The 18,228-nt window shown below is 46.3% G+C and overlaps 1 protein-coding gene across 3 annotated transcripts in view; it reads left to right on the plus strand.

The window, feature by feature from the left end:
* CAPZB (capping actin protein of muscle Z-line subunit beta) overlaps nucleotides 1-18,228 on the plus strand; it is a 150,082-nt gene that overhangs the window by 62,699 nt on the left and 69,155 nt on the right. For all 3 annotated transcript variants that reach the window (XM_023219798.1, XM_023219800.1, XM_026455935.2), the window contains exon 2: nucleotides 2,777-2,866. In XM_023219798.1, coding sequence (XP_023075566.1) covers nucleotides 2,777-2,866 — 90 coding nt within the window. The remainder of the gene's footprint in view (nucleotides 1-2,776; nucleotides 2,867-18,228) is intronic.

Here is an 18,228-nt window from a genome sequence, read left to right on the forward strand (position 1 = left end):
TAATATCTGGTTGAGATACTTTCTGAAGACCAGAAATTTTTAGGGGTTTTGTGTGGTTTTAAATTAGAATTGTATATAAAATGTTTCCCTGCATGTGCTCTCTTCTTGAGAGGGACTTTATCATCTATCAGATTCTGGGAATCTGCAGCCCCCGAAGCAATTATTTTTAGCCCAGGGCTTCTCAGCCTTAACTCTATTAACATTTGGGCCAGGTGATTCTTTGTTGTGGGGAGGCTGTGTATCACGTTTGGGGACATTTAGAAGCATCGCTGGCCCCTACCCATTAAATGTCAGTAGTTTCTTTTCTCCCAGTTGTGACAAAAATGTCTCCATACATTGCCAAATGTCTCCTGGCAGGGTTGGTTGGAGGTGTGTGTGTATGTGTGTGCGCACATGTGCAAAATCATCCCTAGTTGAGAAATCCTAGTTTATACCTTTTAACGAGTTTGACTTGAATCATTTAGGGTTTTCTATTCTTGCTCAGCCAAGAGAATACATAGCTATTTATTGAGTTTGAACATTAGCTCTAGTTTAAGGGGAGCAAGAGAGAGAGATCCAGGGCTGGGTTGAGGGGCAAGGAGGTTGGGCAGGGGAATCATTTAAAATTTTAAAATATTTAAAAGCTGTATATAAGCTGTATATATATTTCTGTGCACGCAACATTCCCTAATCATTAAACACATACTACTGTGTATTAAACATCTCACATGCATTACTAAATTATTGTAACTCTCTAAGGAAGATACTGTGTTCCCATTTTATGGATAAATAAATAGAGCCTTCTAGAGATTAAGAAACCTGCCCAAGGCCATAAGTTAATGAATGGCAGTACTGGGAATTGAATATGTCCCTCTAGAGTCAAATCAGCTTATCTGTGTGTTCTGCCCTAGACATGGTGTTAAAATTTCCTCTCATGCCAGTGGGCCAAACCCATCACTGTGGCCTTGGCTGACATGTTGGCATAGAAGTGCGTGGCACAAGTGGGGAATTCATGTTGCTGGCATTAAGCAAAACAAGTGGTAGAGTTTCTGGGGTGGTGTTTTTCTTCACTCTTTGCAGGAGAGCCAGTTCATTGTGTGTTCCAGGATGAACTGTCACTGATAGCCATTTTGAGCAAGGGACAGGCTTTTTCTTTTCTTTCATTCTTTTTTAAAACAGCCGGCTGTGTATGCCATGTCAATATCTTGTTTTAAAAAAATGAAATTGACTCTCCTTAATAATGTGTTACGTCTTTGGTGACTATGAAGTGGGTCCTTGTCCCACAGCCTACTTGTGGTTAAGAGACCTGGATTATAAATGGTAATATTCAAAAGTTGTATTTCATTAAGGCCAAATGTGGCATTTTGAGGATTACTTTGTGTATTTTATGAGGCTGTAGCTTGTTGATTTAGCCCTTTCAAAACCCTGAAATTGGTCTGAGCAGAGCAGATTCCAGATACAAATTAGATAGTGCCTCTCTGCTTGGGTAGTGTTGGGGACTCCATCTGCCTTACTTGGAGTCACCTGTACCTCTTAGAGTTGCATACACAGGTCTTCACCATTGGACCTGGCCCACCTTTCTCACTTTATTTCTTGTCTCATCTCCTGAGGTCTAGCGTTCCGTGTTAGAACCCACTGTGCATTGAATTACTTTGCACTTTACCAGCCTCGCCTCTGCTCAGTTCTCTTCCTTTCCCCCTCCCTTTATTTATCTCTTTTTTATATATTTATTGCGACTGGCACACGGTGGCTCTTAGTAAATATTTGCAGCATATATACTGTGAGGAGAGTATTGTGAAGCACAGGACGCATAGCTTTAAAATGGTGCTTGGGCTGGGCATGGTAGTTCATGCTTGTAATCCCGGCACTTTGGGAGGTGAAGGCAGTTTGATTGCTTGAGCCCAGGAGTTCAAGACCAGCCTGGGCAACATGGCAAGACCCCATGTTTGTCCTCCCAAAAATATAAAAATTAGCCAGGTGTGGTGGCATGTACCTGTGATCCCAGCTACTTGGGAGGCTGAGGTGGGAAGATCACTTGAGCCTGGGAAGTGGAGGTTGTAGGGAGCCAAGATCGTGCCACTGCACTCCAGCCTGGGTGACACAGCAAGACCCTGTCTTTAAAAGAATTAAAAACATTTTTTAAAAGAGTGCTTGATAAACAAGGGTCATAGTTGTCTTTCCAGTCCTCTGCTGCTACAGTGACATAGTTTACTGCGTTTGCAGTCCACTTTGCTGGGTGGAGTGAGCTCTTGACTAGTGTAGTTCAGGTCTTAGTGTCCTAAGTTTCCATTGAATGAATGAAGCACTTTTAACCCGTGTGCATCTTGCCACTTGTTCTTTGCCTGGCTTTCCCCCCTCGCTTAGAGCTCATCAAGGAACCTGGCTTGGGGATGTTGCCTGATGTTTATACCCAGGTTACAACAAAGGGCAAAAGTAATCCGCTACTTGAGTGTGCTCACCATGGAACCAACTGCGAGGCACAACATCTGCAGCCGCCAGGGCCTGTTGAGCAGAGCAGGGGAACTGGCGAGAGAGCTTTCTGACGTCTCCAGCCTGCTTCCACTTCTTTCAGGGTCTTTTGGATGCCCCCACTTGAGACAGAGACTGCTGTCAAAGGGGAACAGACAGCCTGCACAGTCCCCGCCTCCAGGCTACCGGCACACAGAGACCTGGCAGAGGGCCCACTACACGGCTCTTTGGGTTTTAGAATGCCTTGGACAAGCATGCTTTTTAAAAGGAGTTTTTGATATTCCTTCTGGCAAAAATGACTGATGCACTTTTATTTCTCCCTCCACAGAGTGATCAGCAGCTGGACTGTGCCTTGGACCTAATGAGGCGCCTGCCTCCCCAGCAAATCGAGAAAAACCTCAGCGACCTGATCGACCTGGTACGTGCCTCCTTCATATGGTTCCATTTGAGACTGTGGCTAAGAGTGGGTTGCTTTTGTGTAGCTTTTTCCATGCAGAATTCACCACATAGGAAACCTTTTCTCTCCCTGGCAGACCATGCCACTAGACTATGAGATTCCTCCAGGCAGAGAGAAGATGGGTTTCATATGGTGATCTGTCGTTCAGAACCATCTGTGTTGATGAAACCCAAGTTAGGAGTTCTGAAGTTAATGACAGTCTGCCCCCTCCCCACCTGCCTTGTCTTCAGTTTCTAGAAGCGTGCATTTAGACGTGGCGGGGAAGAGGCTATACCCATCCCACAGGCATTTGGCAGTGCATGCAGGCCAGACACTATCAGTCTCTGCTATTGTGTGAGTTTCTCCAGCCAACACAGTACAAGCGTCTACCTGTAAGATGCTTCCGTGGCTTCATTTCTAGTTTGAAAGGTATAACAAGCAAAAGTTGGCTTGTTAAAGGGCCCGTCACATCTAGTTTTTAAATATTCTATTCATTTTCATAGATTTTTATGCTCAGAATGATTGGTCTCAAGATGTTGCCTCAAATTCACTAGCACCATATTGTTTAAGATTGCCCAAAATATTCAAAAACATCTATAAAGCCACAGGAAATATTGGAAGGGAATAAAATCAGGTCTTAAGAGGCCAACCAAATCACCCTGATCACTTGGCAGTGAGTTCTGGTGCTGGGTTTGGAACGCGAGTCCCTGAGTCTAGTCCTCTGTTTTTTCTGTTGTGTCCCATGTGGTCTTGGATGTGATTATCCATTGCCAAGCATGGCTCATTAGTGAGGTATCTTTTTAGAGTGGGTTGGGAACTTGTTCATATGCTGTAGCGATTTATTTAATTCCATTGGATGCATCCAGAACAGTTTTACTAGGAAAAATATATGACTGCTAGGAGAGGCACACATGTCATTCACAGAGAAAACTTTATACAGCAGCCCGAAAGGTCTGCAGTGCCACTATTTGTATATTTATAGGGATGCAAACTCCCAGCTAAGAGGCAAGTGTGTGACACAGAGCAGAGCCTGTGGAAGGAGTTGGGAATCTGTTGTATCTTTCATAGTAATTCAGGAAATGGGAAGAAAGAGGTTTCTTGAGGTCACTGGCTGCTCAGAGAGACAACTGCACGTGCTTCTGATGTAAGTGGAGAGAAGGCAGGTATCAAAAAGAGAGGGCCCCGCCAGACAGTCGACATTTCAGATGGGTAGTAACGTAGTTGCGATGCAAATGAACCCACTGTGTGCTCAGGATCAGGAGTCCCCAGCCAGGAACCAGCGAGTGAGGAAGATCATTGAAGTGGGCTTGGCGGGATCTGGAGGCACAGGCCCCTGTGGAAAGGGCAGCTGCCCACGTTACTCCCCGTGCTTGTTGCCCTGTTGGAAATCGAGCCTCTGTTGCTCATTTTCACATTTTTCTAGAGGAGCCATTTATTTGGGTTTTTCTGTAAAATTTCCTGGTTTTTTTGTTTGTTTGTTTTGAGACAGAATCTCATTCTGTCACCTGGGCTGTAGTGCAGTGGGGCGATCTTGGTTCACTGCAATCTCCGCCTCCCTGATTCAAGCAATTCTCCTGCCTCAGCCTCCCCAGTAGCTTGGATTACAGGCGCCCACCACCGTGCCCAGCTGATTTTGTATTTTTATTAGAGACAAGATTTCACCATTATGGTCAGGCTTGTCTCAAACTCTTGACCTCAAGTGATCTGCCTGTCTCGGCCTCCCAAAGTGCTGGGACTACAGGCGTGAGCCACCACGTGCGGCAGAATATCCTGATTTTTAAACATTGGCCTGCCCATTAGATTGGCTGGGTCCAGTTTTGTGTAGAACCTGGACCTGAGCGTGTGAAATGTGAGCTGGGGGCGGGTGGGCAGTGTGGGCTGGAGGGGTTAGAGGAGATGTCCTTTGTTGAGAAATACTGAAGTATGAAGTTGGATAGGTAGGAGGTATCCTTGAAAGTGAGGAGACCTTGGACTTCATGTGGTGAGAATGGTCACCATCAGCCCACTGACTGCTGAGCTTGTATGCAGCGCCTCATGCGCAGCCATATTTAAACTCTCAACAGTCCTGTGAGGTAGGAGTACAGAGTACGGTCTGGGAAGTGCTTTAATGGCTTTGCATTTTTCCTTGGTCAGAAATCTGTGATTGCTCCTATGTGGAAGAGGTGGGCAAAAGTTGAAGGTGTGATCTGCCTTTAATTTGGTCAGCTGCAGGGGCTTGTTTTTCCTCTGAACTCAGCATGAAAGCATGCTTGGCTGAGTTTAAATTTAGTTTGCCAATTTAGTTATTACTGTATTTTAGAAATAAGCCAAACATAGAAGTAGGAAATGATGAACAAATTTTTCTCAGTAGACCCTTCCTGGTGTTTAATAGGCTATTTTGTTCTTATGGCAACTGAAGTGTTTCACTACAGCTGTGTCTTTTCTCCGGGATTCCCTCATCACTCTCTCTTTCAGGGATGTGCATGTAGCTGCTTTTATGAAAACCTGGTCAACTGGTTCCCTTGCTGCCTGTGCCGGTTTTCCCTAGGCTCAACAGGGAAATTGCAGCGTTGATGGTGAATGAAGGAGAGTATCCAGAGCTGTCTTTCGCCATAGCCAGATAATGAGAGAGATCACCTCTGAAGCTTAGTTGCAGGATGGTACTTGGACATAGGTTGAAGTGCCAGACCATATCTACCACTGATAGATGATGTAGTGTGTGACATTATATAGATTACTGTCAGAGCATACTACTTTTCCTTTTTTTTTTTTTTTTTGGAGAGACAGGGTCTTGCTCTGTTGCCCAGGCTGGAATGTAGTGGTGCAGTCAAAGCTCAATGCAGCCTCAAACTCCTGGGCTCAAGTGATCTTCTTGCCTCAGCCTTGCGAGTAGCTAGGACTCTAGGTGCCCACCACCACATCTGGCCAATTTTTAAAAATGTTTTATTTTGCATAAAGACTGGTTCTCTCCCTATGTTCCCTAGGCTGGTCTTGAACTGCTGACCTCAGGCAATCCTGCTTTTCTGTTTTTAACTTTGTCTTCTGTAGAATGTATGCTAGAGCTGGTGGAGGTGGGCTGAGGTTCAGGTGGACAGCTGACATGTGTTGAATACTTGCTGGGTGCCCAGGACTAAGCTGGGGACTTCTGTTTGTGTTATTTATTATCTCTTCAAAGTCATACAACACCCCTGTAAGGTACATATGGCCACCTCACCTCCTTTAGATGATTTAGACTCTATGGGGAAGAAGCTAGGATAGGGATGTGGCTTGGGAGCGCCGGGAGGTCTGGTTTCTCCTGCTTGCCAGGTTCCTTTGGGTTAGTCACACTGAAAGCAACAGATTAAATGTGGCATGTCTGTGTGGTGTGTCAGTTTTGCCTGTTGGAAGAGAAACTGTTAATTAAATTCATTAGTAATCTAAAATGTTAACACATAGGTATATTATGGAGAATAATGTTAAATTCACATAATTTAAAAGCAAGAACTAGTCATGGGGCAAAAAATCCCTTCTCAGAGCCAGATCATTTATGATTAGTGGTTCTCTTTCCTCCACTGCCTCAGGGGGCGGTCTGAGAGGCGCCAGCTCCCCTCTCTGGCTGTGTGGAGGCTATCTGGGGGCCCTGTCTACCTCAGAGGCTGAACAAGAGGCCAGAGTGGATTCCCATCATCCAGAGTGGGTTGGGGAAATGGTGTTCTCGTTAATTTTTTAATTGAAGTATGAGGAATGTCAAAATGGAAATGGAGCATGACTTTTCAACAAATTAGGATCTGTTAATGCATGCCTCATTAAAACTATATTGACATGCATTGGCCAGGCGCAGCGGCTCATGCGTATAATCCCAGCACTTTGGGAGGCCAAGACAGGTGGATAACTTGAGACCAGGAGTTTGAGACCAGCTTGGCCAACATGGTGAAACCCCATCACTACTGACAAAATACTATATTGACATGCTTCAAAAGCCATTTTCTGATTGATGGCCTGGCTTTGAGCTCCTTGCTACATATGATGCTACATAAGGGGCAGTGCACTGGCTTTGTACTGGATCCTGTGACTGATCCTGGAAGTTTCTTCTTTGAATGTTTTATTTTCATTACTGCCAGTGTTCTCTGGGAATGACAGTTTTTCTTCTTTCCTGTTTAACTGGATTTACAAAATGCTTTTATTCTGTAAGGATTGGTCTGTGCTGAGTATACTGTTGTGGCACTGAAGGTCACATGCAGTTTTAGTTTCTTCCCAAAGCTGTATTTTCAGAAAATTCACACTATTATGCACCTAAGGGCAAAGGATCCAGGCCTTTGTCTGGTGTAATCTGGGATCAGTCAGATGTTTTGAAAGTAACTAATGCACTGCTGCTCCGTGCAAACAGCAGTCATTCCTCCCTGCTCACCTGCCCAAGATAATGAAGGTGGGGAGATTGTTGTTTTCCAGAAAAGTCTCCAGTTTTAAGACAGACGAGAATGTCAGGATTTGCCAGCATTCCCTATGAAGGGAATGGCCTCGCTTAGATGTCAGGGCCAGGGAACTGTAGGGGAATGGATCCAGTCCACCATGGTCTGATTATAGAGTGGTATTAAAGAGAAATGTGAGGGATGCTTGGCAGCCAGGACAAGGCAGCCCAATTTGTCATGCCAGATCAGCTTTCTTTTTTCTTCCCAGCATCAGAGTTTTTGCTGCCTTGGGATTATGAGACCTGCTCTGATTGGTGGGAAATTACCTTCCTTTGCAGATGGCCAAAACATCATTTTCTTACATATTAATCCCATTGTGCTAGAGTGAATCCAGCCGAAATCTGTTGTTAAGCTGTTTCAAAAATACCCACACGTCCATGAGGGCCAAGAATCATATGATGTGAAGATGTTCCCTTGGCTTCATAAACTTGGCCCTTCTGTGGCCTTACTCTGCACACTGGCAGCAAGAGCAGAAATGTCTCAGCTGGGGTGTATTTTGAGCCCTGAGCTGAGGAAGGTGTTTGTTTCTGCATATTGGCACCCAGCAGGCCTTCCGTCCTTTGCCTTTTTAAGAGCAAACCAAAAATAGCCGTGAATCTGTTTAACTAGGCAAGAAAGTCTCTGCTTGCAAACATTGGGCACTTCATGTTTTTAGTTCCTTCACTTCTTTCTTTCTTATAGTCGCCCTAAGGCTCAGCTCTTGGGTGTCCCCAGACTTTACTCAAGCAAGGGGAAGACATCAGGGCTGGGAAAGTATCCAGGCCAGTGAGGTAAAGGTGGAAGAGACATCCTGATTTCTTACTGGGGAGTTGATAACTTCATAGGTTAATTCGGTTCAGCATATTCTTCTTTTTAAGTAGCTACAACAGCGCTCTAGAAATAGAAAGAGCCAGCTGGGCATAGGTCTTCACACTGCTAGCCTTAGCAGTAGCCGTACTTTGAAATTATCGCTGTCACCCCCCTGCATCGCTACCCCAGGGCTGCATGAATCTGCAGGGAGTGTGATTTGACAGATGAGAAGGCTGAGCACGTGGGGGACGTGTCCATGTTTGGGCCTCAGTGAACGAGTGAGTGGAGACCTGCTGCTTACGTTTCCAAGAACCTGCTCTCCATGAAGCAGCCCATGGAGCCAGCCCACACACATTTGTAATTGATTGGTGACGTGAAGGCTGATCCTATTAGTTAATAGTTCATTAATACGATTGATTAGCAGAATATCTGATGTCTGCTAAGCAGTGCTGCTCAGTTTTCAGTCTTTAATAGTTAAAGCAATGAAATCTGGAAATTATTTTTCCAGGGACAGCTGTGTGGAGCACAACTCAGTTTTGTCCCCCAGGTGGTGAAGGTGCACTGGGCCTGGGACCCAAGACAACTACCCTGGCCTTTGGGGATCTTGAAGGCCAGATACCATCTGCTTTATCTGTGTTAATAGAGTAAGCAGGCTTACATTTTCTTCTTCCCTAGCTTCCCCTTTAGCATTGTCATTCCAACCATCTCAAACCAGCATGTTTCCTCCTTTATTTCAAAGACAACATTTAAAATGTCTTCACTTAGGCTGGGCCTGGTGGCTCACACTTATAATCCCAGCACTTTGGGAGGCCAAGGTGGGAGGACTGCTTGAGCTCAGGAGTTTGAGACCAGCCTGGGCAACATAGGGAGACTCCAACTCTACTGAAAATTTAAAAAAAATTTTGGGCGTGGTGGCATGCTCCTGTGGTCCCAGCTACCCAGAAAGCTGAGGTGGGAGGATCACTTGAGCCCAGGAGGTCAAAGCCGCAGTGAGCTATGATCACCCCACTGCACTCCAGTTTGGGTAAGAGAATGAGACCCTGTTTTTTGTTTTTTTTTTTCTTTTTTCTTTTTTTTAAAGTTTTTGCCTTTCTGAAGGGGTCTCAGCCGAAGTAGATGAAAAGGTAGTGGATTCAGTCGACATTTATTGAGCACCTCCTGGAAGTCAGGCACTGTGTTTTGCTCTGGGAAGAAATGCAGCCTTTATTCCTTGCCTTCTCTTCCACAGGTCAAAATGCAAGGATTCTTCAGCTTGATCCCCGAAAAGAATGACCCTAGTTGGATTCTTTCAGGCCACTGGTCACTGACCAGTGAATAAGCTCTGAGGATGAGTAGCAAGAGCTGCAGAACTGAGTTATTTTTTCTGCAAGCATTTATTACATGCACCATCCATGCACCAGACAGTTTAGGTGCCAGGGTTTTCGTGGAGAACCAGATGAAAGGCTTCGCTCTATGGAGCTGACATTTCGTGGGGAATTAATTTCTGGAAGGAGGACTTGGCTGTGGTCAGCTTTGCACGCTGTACATCTATTGAACAGGATAACTGGCAGCTGTGCTTATTTGTTTTACACATAAAGGCATTAGAGGCTCTTTAATGGTCGTACCCAGCTCTCAGTAAATGTTTGTCCACTTCTGTGAGCCATTGCTCACCACCTTTTAACTGTTTTCTTAGTGACTTGTGCCTTGGTGCTTCTCAGATTCTTTTCCCAAAGTACTCGTGTCAATAGAGGAAGAAAGAAGAGCAGATACACATCTTTGGAGTTTTAGGGGAAAATCCAAAGGTGCCTGCCTCAAGGAGAGCATTGTATGTTTTGTCTTATTTAGCAATTGTATTCTGTCTGGGAATGTGGCATTCACCTGAAGTTACAACTACTTGGGAGGCTGAGGTGGAAGGATCGCTTGAACCCCAGAGATTAAGACCAGCCTGGGCAACATAACTAGACCCCATCTCTTAAGAAAAAAAAATTAAAAAATAAATTGTATTCCAATCCATAAACATGCCCACATGCAAGACATTTTAACATTAAAAAAATGCTTTTTCCACTGAAGTTCCCCATGGGTTTATGTTAAGGGTGGGGAAACTTGGCTTCCTCTCTCCCACCCATCCTGGGGTCTGCCTGGAAGTTTTCTCCTCTGGGCCGAGTGCTGTCTCTGGAGCAGGAGCCGGGGAATGGATGGAATCATTGCTAATATGCACCAGCCCCTACATAGTCTCTGTTGTGACTGATGTTTCTGAGCGTATTCTGAGCTGTCCTATAGACAACACTGCTATAGTTCCTGTTATACAAGGAGAAAAAGCATTCCAGCCAAAAGCCTCCAGCAGTATTTTAATGAACTCCATTCCTTGGAAAATTGTGGTGAGTCTTTTCACGTGGGCCTTTTGCTCTGCGAATGGGCGGCAGCTGTGGGGACTGAGGCAGGGAGAACAGGAGGCACGCTCTGGACCGTAGGTGCTGAGCTGGCTGTTTGCCGCCCAACCTGGCCTCCCCGGAGGATGGCGGCCTTTCATGACCCTGGCCTGTTATTGACCTGAGGACTTGCCACCTAATAGTGCAGCCTCTGCTTTGTGTCCAGGTGGCAGCCAGGCAGCCCTTCTCCACCAGGAAGAAATGACATGATTTGATTAGAAAGAGGAAGTGGGGTTTCCTGGGGTGCTCTCACCTGACAGGCTCCCTCATAGATTTGGCCAGAAGTGATTTCAGATTCTGGTGAGTTCTGTTACATACAGCATAATGGCTTCTCATTTTATCCAATTAAGAATGAGATGAATTGCCTCCTGTAAAGGCAATCCAGACAATTACGGTAGAATGAATGAGAGAGAAAGGAAATGAACCAAAGAGATTAGTAGGGCCATTGGCTTTATTTTGTGTGTGTGTTCCTTGGGGAGCAGAGACTGTTTCCAGGAGACGGTAACGATATATCCACCAGTCCTGAGCTGTCCTAGAACAGTCACGGTTGATTTTCCGTTAGGGGAAGGGGCTTGAATTTCTCCAAAGCCAACTATTTTGAAAATTGATGTTCTCCCATCGTCTTTAAGATAGTCACCCCAGTAAGCTTTGGTTATTTTTCAGAGATTACAAATTTCAAAGTAGAAATTATTTTTTGTTTGATCTCAGATTAACAATTTGACTCTTCCCTCTTTCGCTCCCTATAAAATACTTTTCAATTACATGGAAAAAATTCATTTCATCTTTTTGAATTAAATACAGAAAATAGAGACGGGGGTCTCACCATGTTGCCCAGGTTGGTCTCAAACTTCTAACTCAAGCAGTCCTTCCACCTTGGCCTCCCAAGGTTCTGGGATTATAGGTGTGAGCCACTGTGCCTGGCCAAAATAAATAAATTTTTAATGGATCTCCATCAGATGTCAGCAAGTACTGATAGATGGTCTTATTATTAATACACTTCATCCAGGACCTTATCTGTCTTCATAGCCATTCTGTGAAGTGAGTGGGAGGAAACCGAGGAATGGAGGAGGGCAATGAGTCTCTGACCTGATAGGTGATGCGTACGGTGGGGTTGGGAAGAAGAGGTGTCAAGCCCACCTCTTGATTCCAGTCAGTATTTTCTACTGAATTACAGTCTTACAAATGAAAATATTATAGAGTGCCATTTCTTATATGTCCTGCCAAAGCTAAGCCATCTTTTAAAAGTGAAAATGTAAAGGAAATTTATAATGAGGGCCGGGGAAGAATGGTCACCATGGCAGTACCTAAGGGAAAAGAACTTAAACTTCTCTTCCTGCCGCTGCTGGTGTGGAGCTCTGGGCAGGCGATGCTCCTCCAGAGCTTGACCAGCAGAGGAGCCTGCTCGCCACTGCCTTCAACCGGCCGGGCTGTGGGGAACCCAGGCTCAGTTGAAACAGTGGGGCAGAGGCAAAGCTTCCAGTTGCAGCCCCGCGCCCCTCCACACTTTGCATTGTGTGTGTTTGGGGGGAAAGTGCTATTTTGAAAGCATCCTGCCCAGACACAAGTAGCATATCACTATACTTTCAGTTAAAACAAATGTAAAAAGTTTGGAAAAAGCAGTGCACTGCAAGAACCAATGGGACGGTTCAGTAAGGGAGCTTATTTCTAGGTGGCATGTCCTTTTGCTGTTACAAATGGGCTCTTGTCCCGCCATCTCCCTTGGCATCTTATCTGTTCTAACTGGTTTATGCTGAAGCACAGGCTGATTTTGGTACATTTAATTTAGAGGCAGTCACCTAAGAGGCAAGCAGGCAGTGCTTGAAGACAGCTGCAGATCTCCGGGCTGAGTGGCGGAAGCAAATGGGTCAGAATTCTCAGAAACAGACCTGGTAATGGAACAACTTAGAACAATCACAAGTGGTATTCCTATTTGGAAGAAAAATAATTGTTCAATAAATGTGTTGAAACAGCTAATACTTTTGAAGGAAAACACACTAAAACTCTATTGCAACAGCATGTAGTTGTATTTCATATTTCTCATGGACTGAAGAGTTAACCTTTAAACGAACATGAAAGACCCAGAGAGCAAACATCAGTATTTGATCTTGAGATGGAAGAGGCTTTTAGAAGGTGCATAAGCCAGTGCTGAAATGATAGCTTTGACTGCATGCAAATTTAACTTAGAAGTTTACACAAAATTAAAAAGCAAGGAACACACTCTGAAAAGCATTTATACCTTTTGGTAAAACACTTCTATCTTTAAATCTGAGAACACCTGCTGAGGCTATTACAGTTGTCGTCCCCATTGGAAAGACGAAGAAGCAGGGCCTCCAGCAGTTTATCCAGGGTCATCAAATATGATGGTGGAGCTAAGCTTTGAACCCAGACAACCTGACTCCAGGGCTGTTAGCCACCACATGGCATTGCCTCCATCAATAAGAAAAGTGGGAATACTTTGTTAGAACAAAGAGCTGGCTACATAGGCAGTTCACAGAGGAAGAAACGCAAATGCCTAATATGTGAAACTTTTGGTCCTCACTGGTAGTCAGAGGTGCAAAATAAACCAGGATGGGATGGCTGGAAAAGGCTCCTTCGTGGACGGCTGTTCGTTCTGCTTGGTGGGTGGATGCGTTTCTTGTTGGACCGTGACCTGCACGTTTCGTGACTTTCTAGTAAAGTGGATCCCCTCACCTTGGCATTGAGTCCCTTGAGGGATAAAGGGCAGCGATTGACTGGGAGAAATCCAGAAATCCACAGTCTGGATAATCAGACTCCCTTGTCTATTAGGAGCATCATCACCCATGTTGGCATATTAAAGGCTCTGAGAAGTCCCGCAGTTAATAAAAAAAGAACTGAACCGGTTTTTCATAACTCACTTTCAAGGAATGCGCTTTGGGAAACATTGGTTTCCTGGGAAGGGTCATAACCTACACACTAAATGGCCTGGATTCTACACCCTTTTTTGACAATGTCCCTAAGTGTGATGTTAGCCAAACCTCTTATTTTCATAACTGTTTGGTAAAATGGGATAGAAGGAAACATAGCTTTTTTGGAATTATTTATTTATTTTTGCAAATAGAGAATTGCTTCAGGAAACTTCCTCCTGCTTCAATAGGAGGGACAAAGGTAGATGAAAAGAAAGCACTGTGTCCATTGAGAAGGTGCCTTGGCAAATCTTACTGGAAGTCAGGAGATCTGGGCTGTGGCTTGGAGTCTGCCACTAACTTGCTTTGGGAATTGCAGATCTCCCGGGTCTCGGGCCCCCACTCTGCAAAGTGCAGGCCTGATGGCCTCTCCATCTCTCAAAGCCAGGGGTCTGTTGCCTAGAACTAAAAGAACATCACCATGGATACTCTTCTGTTGATGTCACCACTTTCAGGCTCCCCTTTTGCTGGCAGAAGAGGCCTCACTTTCTCTCAGGTCTATGACCTGCCCCATCTGGTAAATAGGTGGAGAGGACACAACAGGCAGGGGCTTCCAGCAGATGCTTCAGCCCACAGTCTTTGTCCCTGAGTGGCTCACTAGGGCCAGAAGAGAAGGCTCACTGGGACTTGAATCCTGGCCTGGTCACCTTCCATCTTTGAGACTTTGGGCAGGAGACTTCATCTCTCATAGTTTCCGAAAGCTGCATTCATGAGACGGTTGTGAGGATTCGGGGTGCGTGTAAACTGCAGACGTGAGTGGAAGACAGGCACTTAATTGATGCCAGCTGATGCCTTTACCGCCTTCATTGGCTTCCTAGGGCTGGTTGGCTCACTCCTGGGTTCTGTCAGCCTAGAGGCTGTGCTCTGAAGCCCTGGGCAGGCTTCTGGGCTGCGTTTTCACAGGTGAACCCAGTCCCAGCCTTGGTACCAGTGGGGCATTTTATAACCCAGTGCACATTTGCAAGGACTCGGCTTATTTAACTGAGGAAGGAGATTAAGAGGCCCTCCGTCGAGGCCTTGTAGATAGTCATGAGAACTTGTCAAGGTGAGGCTCCCCGAACAGGAAGCTGGAAACTCCACAGCCCCCCACCCAAAGGCGAGTCATGGGGGTCAGAAGCTGAGCGTCCAGGCTGTGGCTGACTGGTTTCCATTCTGCAGAGATAAGGGTCATCTGACACCAGCTGCACAGTCTGCCCTGGCGGGGTCTCTTCCCCTCCTCTTCCTGATTGCTCACTAGGCGCTTTTCTTCCTGCTTCTGCTGTCTGAATGAGGAGCTGCCCCCGGTTATCTTTGGGAAAGTCTTCAGAAGCCCTGGGAGAGAAAGCTAGAGAAGAGCATGGCTGGATGGTCTGAGGCGGTAGGAAGGAGTCTTAGGTTGATCTCAGTGTCCAAGGACAAGCCAGCCTTGCAGCCTCCCAGGTTATTAGACCCCTCACTCCTCAGCCTTCCGGAGGTGCCAGGTCACCTGTGAAACCCGGGTCCTCAGGATCCTTTCTGTTGGTTTCCCGCTTCCTTGCCGTTTACCCTCTTCCTTATCAGTACTGCTCACCTCTTGCTCCTCTGTCCTCTGAATCTCTTGTCCCCTTCTTGAACCCACATCTCCAGTCTCCCCCCAGGCATCCTTTTCCCCAGCTTGAGAGCCTCCCAGTCTATGTGTGAGGGTCCTATACAACCTCCCAGTGATGGGCCTCTGTTCTGTAGTGTCTTTCCTCTCTGGGCCTCTGCTGGGACTGCTCTCTGGTGGGGAAGCTGTTTTAGCGGCTCACCTGCTGCACCTGTTCATGACCCTGATGCAGAAAATGCTTGTGAGGTGCCACTAACCAAGAAGCAGATCAAGGCTGAAAGTGGAGTCCTCACTTGTTTTGCAGACTTCCTTGGAAACAGGTTGGCCGTTTAGTGCCCCTTACCACTCCTTTATATGCCAGGCCAGAGAAGCCTGTTTTGGTATACTTGGGAATTCAGGTTCTACAAAATTCTTGGTTAGGTGTTTCTAGGCTGTTAGTCTGAGATTGGATGCCTGAAATGCCTGGTTAGGAGCACTGAAGTTGATGGTTTAGTGCCTCGAGATTGAAAGGCACAATCCAGTTCAGCTCTCATCTTTATCACGTCTTAGCTGTGTGACCACTGAGCCTCAGTTTCCTCATCTGTGAGATGGGCATCACAACACTAACCTCAAGAATTAGAGATGGTGGGTGTAAAGCTTCTAGCATACTACCTGACTTGTAGTAGCTGACTGCAAGGAGTTCTGAGGTCACGTCAAACTTGCGTAAAATACTCTGCTGTTCTCCTGGGTTTTAAGAGATAACTATTGTGTGCCAGGTACTGTTCCAGACACTTTGCTTATTTAAACTGCACACCACAAGGTTGATCTTTTGTGTCCATTTTACAGATGAGGAAACCAAGTGAGGTTTCATGAGTTGGTCCAAGCCTCATAGCTAATTAGTAAGGAACAGAGCTGGGATCTACCCCTGACTACAAAGCCTGTCTTCATCACGCTGTTTGTGCCCAAAGCTGCTCCAGGAGTAGCTTTCTTCTTGTCACTGCAGGTCACCAGAGGACGACCGACTCTGAGTGCAGCTATCTTCACAATTCTTAGCACCAGCAAGAAGTTATTCAGTCTCCATAGTGGGTAGCTTTCCCCTTCCCACGTTGAAAGGGCGTCCTGTTCTGGACTCCTGTGGTTGAAGGTGCAGTGCTGATGGAGATGGAAGCATCTATGGTAACAAGCACAAGACCCCGACATCCCAGCTGCCAGCTGCCAAGCAGCAGTGCTGTGGGCGTCGGCAGGCGGGGAGGTTCCAGTGCACCCAGAGGCTTTGCACTGCTTATATAAAGGCACTTCAGAGCTTTAGAAGGGATGCGTGGGGGAGGAATAGTCCCGCCCTCCTCCTCTTTTGGGTCATTGGCCCTCATTGGGCCGGACACATCTTACTCACTAATCAGACGGTTTGTGGTTGCCCTTTGCCACATCTGTGGCTGCCTTCCTGGGCCTGTCGAGCTCACAATTAAGGTTCATTAGAGACCCTGTCAGTCATAGCACGCACAGACCCTGCCTGAGAGAGGCCTTGCCAAGGGGCTGGCCAGTCCCATGCCCCCACCAAAAAGTCCCTTTGCAAAGGACTGCCGACCAAATTCTAGAGGCTTTGTGTGCAGGAGAGGGGGTGTGAGCAGCCCTTCTGAGACTCCAGACTCTCAGGTCCTAGTGGGCCCATTGCCTTTTATGTAATTGAAACCTTCAGGCGAGCACTGGAATTGATGTTCCAGATGGTGGCGGCGGGAGTGCTGTCAGATGGACGCTTTGGAGGGAGCATCTGACAGCCGGCCCCTCCAAAAAGAGATTCGGAGCCAAATGCAGAAGAGATTTAATGATCGTTAATCTCCCTCTCTCTCTTTCTGGAATATATTGGGACTCTTAATTACTATTGACTGGAAGCTAAAACAACACTCCTAGTTCAGAACAAAACTCTTCAGGAGATTTGCCCCAGGCTGAAAGGATTATCCTTCATACAAGGGGATTTTTAAAAAAATTTTTTTGCCTGTTTCTAACCATGTGTTGAACATCAGTTGGGAGTAGAGGAGATATGTACATCAGGTGTTTTAAAGAGGCTTAATACTTCTTCACCCACATTGTTTTCTTGTCTCATTGACCTTCCTAGTCCCAAACGCTGCCTGTAGGGACAGCCAAATCTCCAGGTTGTATCTAACGCACTGAAAGCACTGCTGTGTGCTGCAACTGTAGTCTTAGCACTGGAGGGCCCTCTGGTTTCTGAGCACCTGCGGGATACCATGATGCTTACCTCTACCTCCATACCCTAACACAGTCTTTGGCCACGTGTTGATGCCTAATAAATATGAGATAATGAACCAAAAACCCCGCTATCCCCAAATTCTGAGGGGAGTCCACATTAGACATTCTAGGCTGTGTGATCTGAGACCGAGAGATGAGAGGGGACAGGGATGCCTCATGGAGCTTAGCTGTGACTCAGGAGACCTCAGCCCCTGGCACTCAAGGGCTGGTGGTCCCGGCAGGTGGCAGTATATGGACAGAGTCTTGGGTTTTTTGTTTGTTTGTTTTCCTTAGACAGAGTCTTGCTCAGTTGCCCAGGCTGGAGTGCAGTGGCGTGATCTCGGTTCACTGCAAGCTCCGCCTCCCGGGTTCATGCCATTCTCCTGCATCAGCCTCCCGAGTAGCTGGGACTACAGGCGCCCGCCATCACACCTGGTTAACTTTTTTTTTGTATTTTTAGCATAGATGGCAGGGTTTCACCGTGTTAGCCAGGATGGTCTTGATCTCCTGACTTCATGATCCGCCTGCCTCGGCCTCCCAAAGTGCTGGGATTATAGGCGTGAGCCACCGTGACCGGCCTGGACAGAGTCTTTAAAGTCACGGAGTCATGAGTCAGCTGGGACTGGGTGCATGCACCCTGAATGTCTAGGTGACCCTGAGTAAGCTACCTAGACTCCAGGCCTCAGTTTCCTCATCTTTGTAATGGAGAGAATTCTGGATTTGCCTCATTCTCCAAGAGGGCAATTGTGATTATTAAAGGAAGTCGTGTGGGAAAAATGCTCGGTGCAAATCAGCCAAGGAAGGTGGTGGAATCTTCACCTTCTAGTAGTAGCTGGAACTGCTGGCCTGTACCACTGTGCCTGGCTAATTTTTATATTTTTAGTGGAGATGGGGTTTTACCATTTTGGCCAGGCTGGTCTCAAAACTCCTGACCTCAAGTGATCTACCTGCCTCGGCCTCCCAAAGTGCTGGGATTACAGGCATGAGCCACCATGCCCAGCCATATTTT

The sequence above is a fragment of the Piliocolobus tephrosceles genome, chromosome 1, assembly GCF_002776525.5.
Source record: "Piliocolobus tephrosceles isolate RC106 chromosome 1, ASM277652v3, whole genome shotgun sequence".
NCBI lineage: Eukaryota > Metazoa > Chordata > Mammalia > Primates > Cercopithecidae > Piliocolobus > Piliocolobus tephrosceles.